Below are 11386 nucleotides of genomic sequence, written 5' to 3'. Positions count from 1 at the left end.
CACGCGTGGCACCGGCCCCGCTGGAGCCCGGGGAGGGGGCGTGGTCGGAGCTGGGGAGGGGCGGGGCGGACGGGCCGGCCCCGCCCCCGCCGAGCCGCGAGGCACGCTGGGAGCGGAAGCGGTTGGGCCGCGCTAGGAGCGAGGCGGGCAGCATGGCAGCCGCCGGCAAGAGGTGAGAGGGCGGCGGCTGTGGTGGTAGCACTTTGCGGGCCGGGGAGGGTGGGCGGGCGGACCGGAGAGATCGCGGGTGGCGGCGGGGAGGCCCGCGTGGAACCCTCGGCCCACGTGGAACCCTCGGCCCACGTGCGGCTCGTCAGCCCCGCGCTGCCGGCCGCAAGGCTGCCGTGAGGGGGTAGGCCCGGCGCTGCCGGCCCGGCTCCCCGCTGAGCTTTCCCCTTCCCTCACTCCCTTCAGGAGCCTGGCGGAGCTGAGCCTGGATGAGTTCCTCGCCGCTGGCTCCGAATCGGAACCTGACGACGGTTCGGAGGAGGAAGAAGAGGTCGCCCGGCCCGCCAAGGGGGCTGCGGGGCAGCGGCGGGAGAGCGGGAAGGCGAGGCAGCCGCTCCAGGCCCCACCGGCTGCGAGGTAAGGGCGGGCCGGTGGTCGTGCTCGGCCCGGCGGTCGCCTCTCGCCCGGTTTGGGCGAGGTTTGGCACATCTAAGCACCCGTTCAGTGGTTGGTTGGGCTTTTTTACTTTTGTCTGCTTTTATGAGTAACGGTGGGACTTCTTGTGGCAGCATCCTCATGGAATGAGCTAGTTCTGGGACCAGCTGGGCCAGAAGTGTCTAACAGGGCTGTGTTCAAGTGTGGTTACAGGGTACAGGGCAGTCAGGTTTTCTGTCGTACCTATGGCAGTTCACTAACTGCAGTGGGAAAAAGCTTGTGTTATGCTTTTCATCTTTTACAGGGTATACTAGAGTCGAGCAAAGCTTACTTTGTTTTTCCTCAGTTTGTGTGTGTTTACTCTTACTGAAAGATGTTGGAGTATCTGCAGATAGAAAATGATGAAGTAGTTCTTAGGCACTGCTAATCATTACAAGCTAAAACAATTCTTTAGTACCAGATAAGATTTTACCAAGCTTTCATTATTGGATTTCCCTGGCAGTATAGCTTTCAATAGTCTTTATAAAAAGTATGTGAGAGTAATTCTGAGAAATTAAGAAACAGATTTTTGTTTGGTTGATTTGGTTTTGCAAGATGTTTTTGTGACCTCTGGTCAGTATCCCAATACAACCTGCAACTTTGCTATCAAGGTTTCTTAATGCTGAATGAAAATAATCTTTTGCAAGTCCTCTAGAGCAGGTGTTAAATGGGACACAGAACTGTGGCCACAGCCCTGATAAACCCATCACTGTTCAAATTAGTCCCAGCTGTGTGCTTCAGTGTCCAGAAGTTGCTTGCTTTTCTTAGAGCATCAGCAGAAGTTTGAGCAATGAATAAATGCATGTTAATTCTTATCTACTAGGAAGAAGGGAAAGGCATCTGAACATAAAGATCAGCTCTCCCGGCTGAAGGACAAAGATCCTGAATTTTATAAGTTTTTGGAGGAAAATGATCGCACACTGCTGAACTTTGATGCTTCGGACAGTTCTGACGAGGAGGAGGAGAGGTTGCACGTACCACCTGATACACTGGAGGTACTAGGCCCTATTTTGGAGCGCTGAAATTAATGATTTCAGTTACTTACATGTTAAGTATTTGGGTTTTGGTGCAAGGCCTAAGTATATTTGGGCTTATAGTGGCCCAGATGGCTGGGGGGGAGGGGCTTCCCCAAAGATTATCTGCAGGTGTACAGGCTTGTAATCCAGAAGTCAGCTGTGGACTTGAACTGGGCAGGAGGAGTTTGTTAAAGTTTGTGAAAACAGAGCCTCAGAGTGTATTTTCTCTGTAGTTTTGGTTTTGTCTTGACTTTCCTGATGAGAGTTTGTTTTGCCCCGAGTGATAGGCTTTCTCCTTGGTGTTTGTTGTGGTTTAACCCCAGCCAGCAACTAAGCACCAGGCAGCCGCTCACTCACTCCCCCCCCCATCCAGTGGGATGGGGGAGAAAATCGGGAAAAGAAGTAAAACTCGTGGGTTGAGATAAGAGCGGTTTAATAGAACAGAAAAGAAGAAACTATTAATGATAATGATAACACTAATAAAATGACAACAGTAGTAATAAAAGGATTGGAATGTACAAATGATGTGCAGGGCAATTGCTCACCACCCGCCGACCAACACCCAGCCAGTCCCTGAGTGGCGATTCCCTGCCCCCCTTTCCCAGTTCCTAAACTAGATGGGACGTCACATGGTATGGAGTACACTGTTGGCCAGTTTGGGTCAGGTGTCCTGGCTGGGCATGAGAAGCTGAAAAATCCTTGACTATAGTCTAAACACTACTGAGCAACAACTGAAAACATCAGTGTCATCAACATTCTTCGCATACTGAACTCAAAACATAGCACTGTACCAGCTACTAGGAAGACAGTTAACTACATCCCAGCTGAAACCAGGACAGTGTTCTATCTACATTATTGCACATTGTATTTATGTAGCAAAGCTGTATGGCTTAAGTAGCTTTTTTTGAATTTGGGATACCTCTGATTTCATTACTGCTTTACACAAAGTGCTGATAACAGAACAGCATTAATGAAATTCACTGCTGCCTGCCTTCCTCTTCAGTAGCTACTCAGAAAAAGAGGTGGGGCCAGAAAAGAAGTGTATAAGCCTTTTCTCAGTCTTGGTACTGACTTCTTTAGGAAGCAAGTGATGAGGATGAAGAAGAAGAACATGAAACAGTCAAACGGAAGAGAGTTTCTTTCATCCCTGTGAGCTTGAAAATGGTTGAAGAATGGAAAAAAGCTGCAGAGGTGAGCAGGGAGTTGGAATACAAGCCACTTGAGTATTCTCCTTTAAACATTCTTCCACGTGTGTCGCTGCCTCTAAAAGACCAACTTTCAATTGTGTTTTTTTTTCTTTCACAAAAATCTATAGAGAAAATGTATATCCTACATACAAGGTCATACTTCTAGAACTCTTGTTACTTCAGCTTGACTTGTCTTTGCAATTTTTCTTGGGCTGCAAGATTAGGGTACTTGCATCCTGTCTGAGGGAGAAGCTGGAGAAATGCGTGGTTCAGAAGAGGTCAGAATGGCTAACTTTTGAATTTTCATCCTCTTGCTAAGTGTTGTGCTGTTGGCAGCTCCAAGAATTTTTTTTAGTCACATTTTGAGTAGCAATGAAATGGCTTGCTGCTTCTGACTAAGAGGGGGAGGGAAAGGTCAAATTGGATAGTTGCTTGCAGCTGATTGATTGCTTCTCAACCCCCAACCAATTAAAAGGCCTAGAAGCCCATTTTAGAGCAAGTGAAGGCCACTAGTGTTCGTTAACACTGTCCTGATGTTTTTCCTTTGTGTTATAGGATGGAGCTATTTTTGTGATCCAACTTAGAATGAGTTCCAGTACTCCTGTCCCAGGAGTTTCAGAATGTTGCCTGCTTTTTCTCCTGAGCAATCCTTTTTCTTCTTTCCCCAGAGGGGGCTAACACCAAAACTTTTCCATGAAATCACTCAAGCCTTTAAAGCATCTGTAGCAACCACCAAAGGAGATAATGGTGGGACTGATCCCAGCAAGTTTCAAGTCACTGATGCTGCAGGTGAGTTGGTCACCATACTACTTCTGTGAGAGAAGGGAAGTCATTTGGTAGGGAAGGAAGGGAGTGGTGGTAAGTCCCAGCAGGAGTTAACTTACCCTTTCATAGGCTTCATTTCACTTAAGTAGCTTATCTTCCTGGTGGTGAGTCTGTGCAGTGGTATCTCTTCTGGTGTCCCAATGTGTAAGTGTACCTCTCGGTGTGCATGCCTGGAGCAGCTGGGCTTTCGCAGACTGCTGAGGAAAGTACCAGCCTTCATTCACCAGACTTCTTAAAGTGAACTTGAAGCTAGGTACTGTTTATATGCTTGTAGTGCACAGTTTTATGGACAACTTTTGCTGCAGCTTCTTGCTGTTCCCTCTTAGAAATAATCCTACAAGGCTATTTTAACCAAACAAGACTGTTTCTTACCAAATAGCTTTTTATAACCTCACAACAGTTCAGAGTTCAGTTGCACTGTCAAGTTCGCATTCCCCTAGTCAGGACCTCTCAAAATACTGCATGTCTAGATTTCCTCCTCTACAGGATTATTGTGCCTGTGGAACAAATGAGATACAACCTTTCTCTCCAGCCTTAGCCCCCTTCTGCATAAGCTCCAGGTTTTGCAGACAGTCCTGTTGTAGACTCGCAACAGCATGGCTGAGTGGGAAACATCTTTGTTAGTGTCTCAGAGGATGTGACCTGCAGCCTGCCTACTTTTACCACTAAATTAGCATGTACTTTCTCACTGTGTTTTATCAGCTTGTTATTGTGTGCCATCTGGAACTGGCACTGTGGGGTGGGACTACTTAAACTCATGTGTTCTCCTTAATCCTTTCTTGCCTGGCATAGGGTTTTTTATCTCTCTTTCATTGCTTTTGGTAAAACCTCATTCTTTAATGCAAGACATTACATAGAATTCACATGTCCATTTATGTGACTTTTTTTTAATAAAAAGTGCCTTTAAGTCTCATTATGGTTTGGGGGAGATTGATGGTAGTATAGACTCCTAGTCATAAGTCCGGCTGCTTTTGTGCTTAGTGCTGTTTACTCAGCAAAGAGATGGCCCCTGTGCCAGAAAGCTGTCAGTTGTAATCTTGCTGTTTGGATAAAAAATTCTAGGGTAAGACAAACTGATGTTTTCCGGAAGCTTGTGGAAACACAATAGTTCTGCTGTGGGAATTACTGGCTTCAGTTCCTTGGGGAGCTCATTTCAAATTATCTGAGAAACGAGGAATATATGGAAAATAATTTACAAATTCTTTACTGACTTTTTTTTAACCAGTGTTCAATGCTCTTGTGTCCTTCTGTGTCCGGGACCTCTTCCGCTGTCTGCAGAAGCTGCTGCTTCTGAAACCCCCGAAGAACAAACTAAAGTAAGTCTGAGGAGATTTGAGAACTGTGGGTGAGAGAAACCTGGTTGGGGTTTTTCAGAACTGCAACCTGGCTGTGAAGCTGGAAAAAGATGGCAGCTCTTCCCAAACACTAGCAAAGTTGCCTGATTATGTTCACAGTTATCTTAGCTGGGTTCTTCCTTTCTTCCCCAGAAGTGTGTCCTCTGTAATATTAGTCTCCAGCCATTTGCAGAGGACATGTGGCTTCAACAGAAAGAGATCTGGAATTACATATGCTTGCACTCAGGAGCCCTGTTAAGGCATTTTGAGTTGGTTGTCACAGAAAGGGACGAAGCCTTCTGCCTGTACGTAGGCAGAGTATTGCAAGTATACAACTAGTTAATCCAGGGTTTCAGGAGCTGTATTATGCCCTAGAGCCTGGTGGTCTGAGGGCTGGATCATCTGAGTTTGAGCTGTTCACTGTTAGAGCATAGATGGAATGGAAACAAGTATGCAACTGGGCAAAGAATGGTATGATTCATTTTTTTCCAAAATGGCAACATCAGTCCAGTACCGCTGTATCGCATTCACTGATGCAATTTGATTTGACTAGAGAGGAGGAATGACAATTTTGAAGTCTCATCTGCTGCCTGGGAGCTGGGAATTCTCTGGCTATTATGCGGGTTGGTGCTCAAAGAGTTTCAGAGTCAGTCTGGGCCCATGTTTGAACGGGTGTTAGCATGGCTTACCCAGGAGCAACTGGAAAAGGTGCTGGAAACTCAGTAAGCACCAGTCTGAACTCTTGCTGGATAAACCAATACCGTAGCTGGGGACTATGAGCCCAGTTTCATAAAACAAGCTGTGAAGTTCCCAGTATGTTTTGCAAGCTGGAGCAGCCTTACTTAGCCTCTGTGCCTATTTCCTACTAGATGTTCACAAAAGTTTTTTACCTCAGTCCTCTCTGGAGTTTCAGCTCAACACAGCTTTATTACTTGCTTCATAGTCTGAGTCTTCTGTTTTTGCTGTTGTTGGGTAAAGTCAGAATTGAATGCCTTTCAGAGGTGCTTTCAGTTTCGGGGTAATTTTTGTGGCAGTTATTTTTAATTTCCCTGTCACAGATGAAGGGAGGGTTGAGCTAAACTCTAGATTCCTTGTTGGCAGCGGTGCCTAGTCTGAGAAGTAAATTCCATTTCTTTGTATAAATACCAGCCTCTTTCATCCCCAGGCCTGACTTGTACGGACTGTGTCTGAATTTTGGGATGGCCTGGGGGCACTACTTCGAGTGCAGTGTCAAAAATTTAGAGGAGTCTGAGCAAATGTCTCACAATTAGTTTGATCCCCAAAATAGACTTTCTTGCTACAAGCCAGCCTGCCCTGTTCTCAGGCAGTGGCTGCAGAATGCCTGACTAGAAGATAGCATCAGTGTGTGAGATTCAGGTCTCCACCAGGCTTTCTGGCTGTTACAGCTCCCTGTATCACACTTCCAGAGATCTGGGTACTCTGCTGGGAGGCTTTTTGAATTGAATTTTCTAATGCTGTGCTTCAGGCAGTTTTTACAGAGTAGAAGTGCTTCCTTTCACCTGTGATAAAATTGTTACTTCTCTTCTTGCTTTGCAAGCAGTTGTTCTTGCTCACTGGCAATATCGAGGAAGTGAACTCACTGTTCGTTGTGCTGCTGAAATCTAATTTATTTGGTGGGGTTTTTTTTAAAGCTAAACCCAACTCTTGCTCATTTCCAGAGTGGTCCTCCCTTCCACCAGCCCACTTTGGAGCAAGTTACGACTGGACGTAAAAGTGTACCTCGGCTGTACCATACAAGTAAGAAATTTCAGCGTGTTTGTGTTACTGGGGTTAGTCTGTGCATCGCTGGGCTTTTGTTCAGCATATTTTGGAATGAGGCATCTGTAAACAACACTGCTAAAAGGAGAGCCAAGCAGTCAGGAAGATAATTAACAAAGCATGTAACAATGTAGCCTCAGGTGCTTTTCCCTTTGAAAAGACAGTTACTCCAGTTTGAGGGTGACTTTCTGATCATCCCAATGCTGAGAACTGGGTATTGGTTTCTATCCCTTCTCCTGTAGTGGAGAATAAGTAAGACTTACTGGCTGAGACTGTAGTGGGCAGAAGCAATCTCACTGAGTCTTGAAACCTTGCGCATCTGAGATTTGTGTGTTTGTCCAGTTCCCTGCCTTGTTTTGGAAGTACTTGGTCTTACTAACAATTTGGAGGTCCATAGGATGGTTGTGTCAAAATAGGTAGCCTGTAAAGAAGGACTTGATTAACATTCTGGCAATCCTTTCTGTCTTAGTTTGTCTGACAAATTAATATTTAGTGGCTTTAAAGTAGTTTGCAGTGCTGTACTCCTGCATTCTGCATCTTTAATTCAATTTTTGGCACTATGATCTTGCCACTTCTTGTAGTAAATACTAAGATGATATGTTGATAACTTCACCTAGGACATCTCCAAGTATGATTATGCTCCATCCCACTAGGATATCCCATTCATCCAAAGTTGCTGATGTCTGATGTTTCAGAGAGAATTCATTGGTTATTTCTGAAGGAAATTCCTGCCCCCAGTTAATTTCTTTTGAGAATGCTTCATCGTGCATCCACAAATTTGGAATATTAAAACCAAAACAACAACATTGAAATACTCATTCTTCAGAAGCTGAGGGAAGGGGGATATGAGGAAAGAAAAAGAAAGTGCTGATGTCTCTTAGCTGTAAGCTGGCAGAATGACTTGGCAGAAAGAGCATTTTGATCAGTAGAGCTTTTTTTCTCAAGTCGTGGTGCCTCTCGCCAGCAGCAGAAGATTGCAGTAGGAAAGGAAAAGCTGGCAATGCAGTCCCATTGAAGTGATCCCTGGTCCTGTGCTTGCTTCTGAGTGCCCCTAGTCCTAGGCTTCACTAGAGTGTTTTTCTGGCGTAGTAGTTTCTGAACAATATCTTCTCCTTTCCTTGTGGTGTGTGAGGGACTTTGCAAAAGAGACCTGCTCAGTCCAGAATCTTTGCAGTGCAAGGAGGAGAATGAGGAGGAAAGTTACAAGTAGGAAAAAATGCCTCTGCTTCCAGCAGCTGGGATTGCAGGCAAGAGGGGGCACTGCATCAGGCAGAACCTCTCTCAAATTGAAGTGACTTTGAGCTTACCGTTGTCTTCAGGTTAGAAACTGCGGACATGTCTGGATTTAGTTCCAGGTGAACTGAGCTGAACAACCTGGAAATACAAAGATACTGTTTCTTAATAGTTTTTTTCTGATATTTTCCTTGAGTTAGTTAACCTCTTGATACCCAATCGTATTCCAGCTTCCCATTAAAGAAATCCTAGTGAAAATCCAGTAAGTTATCAGATAGCTCAGGTGGTCTGTTTCCAAGCCTTGTGTAGACTGAGGGTGTCTTTATTGTGCTTTGACAAATTTGTAGTGAGATGACAGAGGCATTGGTGTCATGTCATCTGTAATAGGTCTTAAACTGTGTATAGACTTATCTTTTGCAATATACACAAATGAGGTTTTATGTGATGAGCTCAGGGGCCATTAGCCATCCAAGTCCAGTAGCCTGACCCTACCTTTGCCAGGATGATGTACTTTCAGGGGAGTTATTTAACCCGCTGTGTGTCTGCTCCTTTCCTGATACAGCTTTTGGGGGTTTGTTTGAGCTTCTTCCTAGGGAAGGCTGGTCTTCCAGTCCTTTGGTTACACAGAAATACTTGGAAACAGCAAAATACAGATGCTTAATGGCAAAGGCAGAGGTGATGAGGATGGTGCTAAATGGGATCATGTTTTGTTTTCCCTCCATAGCTCCTGTCTTGTTTAACGGAAGCCTCAGTTGGTGCAGCAGTCCTTCAGCATGTCAGTTCCATAGTGCCTTATTATTTGTCCTTTCCAAAGCAGTGCCGTGCACTTCTCAAGGTAAGGTGACGTGCTATGATATGTCGTTTGGATATGAGGTACTTTCTTTACCCCTTCAGATGAGCCTCTCATGGTATTTGGGCTGGATCTCATGACAGTTCAGTCTCTTGTACTCCTCTTCCCTTTTCTTTTGGTCCTGGAAAGGACTCCTGCTTCTCTTACAGGCCTTCTAGGTGCCTTGGAGCGCTGTCACGCTGAGGTGAGTGGGCATGTGGCTCCATGTGTAGCTACTGCTAATCCCCCTGCAAAGTGACACGGAGGTGTTCTGGGGAAGCTGTCTGCTTCCTCATCGCAGATGGAGTAATTGCTGCCTGTGTGCTGAGTCTGTGCGTACGCCTGTGATAGTATTTCACTCTCAAGAGCTGGGGGTGGAATATTTTTGCAGAAACTTAGTCACAACTGCTGAGCACTTAGGAACAACAAAGGAGGTGTGGAAGAGGGCAACAGGGTGACATTTAAATGAAAAGCTGCAACACAACACTTAAATGAGGCTGGGAACCCTTTGATGATAAAGATGACTGGTATACAGTGATCAGAGGCTGGTACCTCTCATATCTGAAGGTGTAGCAGTCTGCTCACTGCTACAGTAGGGATTTTTGAGTAGGCTTTTTCAGCTCTGTAGCTGGAATCTTTCTTATTTCCTGTAGAATTCATCAGTGCAGATAACTAGTTTTTGGAGGCATCAGTCATGATTGTGGTCCTACTGTACCAGATGCCTCCTGACAGGACCAGCCGTGTCCAAGTGAGCCTGTACTCTGAATAGACAAATGCAGGCAGGCCTGGGAAGAACGGAATCTATTCATTTGCTTCTCAAGAAGTTGAGGGGAGAGACCAATGTATGATTGCTTTATGCAATGCAGAGATGTGTAAAACTCAGATTGAGTTTACATGTCGGTGGTGGGCTGTCTGTTAGCCCAGACCTCTATACAGACTAACTTACCCCTCTCCAGCTGGTGTAGGTATTTTTGTGGTGCACTGGGTGCTGGTCATCATGTCTGTACCAGAGTGACTAAGGATACGTCTCAGCAGAAGTGCTGCCTTACACAGGGCCTGTCTCTGGCTCCAAACTCTGCTGCTGCTCTATCGTTTGAATTAATACAGTGAATGTCTAGGGAACCAGAATTAAGTCAGAACTACCATGAGGAGATGTATCTCAGGAATTGCAACCTGTTTGCCCAGAGGGGAAAAAACATTGATAAATTCAGAAATCAAACCCAGGTGTCCCCTCTCCAGAGACAAATGCATCTTTAATAGCATTCTTTGAGAAACTACAATTTGGTGTTTGTGGCAAGAACTGGAGTGTAATTGCAGTGCACTTGTATTCTGCAGAATTCAGTGTAAGACAAGTTACTTTTTTTGTTGGGCTGGAAGATGTATCAACCAAATGTGTAATCCAGTGTGGTGTTGCTGTCTAGGGGATGGTGAGGAAGCTTTGCAAAGCCTAGGAGGTTGAGTCGCATGCACAGGCTGGTGCCTATGCTCAGAAGCTCAAATGTGCATTTAGGTACATGAATAAAAGTGCATGTATTTTTCAGAGATGCTAGTTTGGGACAGTTGCCTTTACTGATTGTGGAAATATCAACTTTGCCTTTTGTGTGGTCTCGCAGCTAGAGTATGAGGTCAGAATGGCTGCCAGTGCTGTTATGACTGGTTCTGTGACAATATAGCCTGCAATCTTTGTGTCATCGTCCTCGCTTGCTTTTTTGGTGTGAAGGAGGGAAGCTCAGGCCTGTCAGTAACCAGGAAGGGGCTCTTTGTCCCTTCACTTATTTGTATCTTTTTATTTTCTGTTCCAGCAAGCAATTAATTTGTGGAGCACAGGTGAGGAAACAGTGAGAGTACTGGCCTTCCTTGTGCTGAACAAGATCTGCCGCTACAAGAAAGAGGTGTACTTAAGTCCCTTGCTCAAGGTAAGGCTGATACTTGCTGTACTCTGCAGCTTTTCTTTCTCACATTGTATGCCAAGACCTTAGAGCATAAGCTGCAGCCTATTAGGTAGTGCAGGTGCTGGAGATGATGCTGGCTACCTCCAGAAAATTAAACAGGGAAGAAATTCCATGTTAGGTCAGAGTGATATCCTGCTTCCTACTACTGCCCTTCCTGCTGGAGGCACACAGGGTCTTAGCAGGGAAGGCCTCTGGTACTCATCTGTCTACTGGATGAATACTCATCCTCCAAATTCTTGAGAGCTTTCCTCAAGTGCTGACACACTACTGAGTGCTGCTGAGCTGCTCTTATCTTTCGGCTAACAGCTGAGGTTCCCAAGTGTAGTTTGCTCAGGTACCAGTGTTACAGAAAGAGAACTGCGACCAACTTTAAGCATATATGGCTCAAAGCCATCCTGCAGTTCTCTTCTTGCAGAGAAGCAATGGTAGGGGCATCTCCAAGCACTGTGCTAAACAGACTCTCTCCCATCTCCCCTGAAGAAGGAGCAGGCCGGATTATTATTTTTGCATATTCCTTTGAAGTGACTTATAAAAGGAATACTTCATCCCTGGTTTGGACATACCTGGGTGGGGAATGTTAGTGAAAGAA

General features: G+C 45.4%; 1 protein-coding gene across 1 annotated transcript in view; it reads left to right on the top strand.

The window, feature by feature from the left end:
• Positions 1 to 67: 67 nt before the first annotated feature.
• Positions 68 to 11386, top strand: part of NOC2L (NOC2 like nucleolar associated transcriptional repressor) — a 59884-nt gene continuing 48565 nt past the window's right edge. Inside the window, exons 1-9 of the mRNA XM_069782611.1 lie at positions 68 to 172; positions 415 to 585; positions 1466 to 1637; positions 2739 to 2849; positions 3514 to 3634; positions 4896 to 4986; positions 6684 to 6762; positions 8741 to 8851; positions 10648 to 10761. Coding sequence (XP_069638712.1) covers positions 153 to 172; positions 415 to 585; positions 1466 to 1637; positions 2739 to 2849; positions 3514 to 3634; positions 4896 to 4986; positions 6684 to 6762; positions 8741 to 8851; positions 10648 to 10761 — 990 coding nt within the window. The 5' untranslated portion in view covers positions 68 to 152. The remainder of the gene's footprint in view (positions 173 to 414; positions 586 to 1465; positions 1638 to 2738; positions 2850 to 3513; positions 3635 to 4895; positions 4987 to 6683; positions 6763 to 8740; positions 8852 to 10647; positions 10762 to 11386) is intronic.

This window comes from Haliaeetus albicilla, chromosome 4, assembly GCF_947461875.1.
Source record: "Haliaeetus albicilla chromosome 4, bHalAlb1.1, whole genome shotgun sequence".
Lineage (NCBI taxonomy): Eukaryota > Metazoa > Chordata > Aves > Accipitriformes > Accipitridae > Haliaeetus > Haliaeetus albicilla.
Note: the sequence above shows the minus strand (reverse complement) of the source record. Positions and strands in the feature narration are given on the sequence as shown.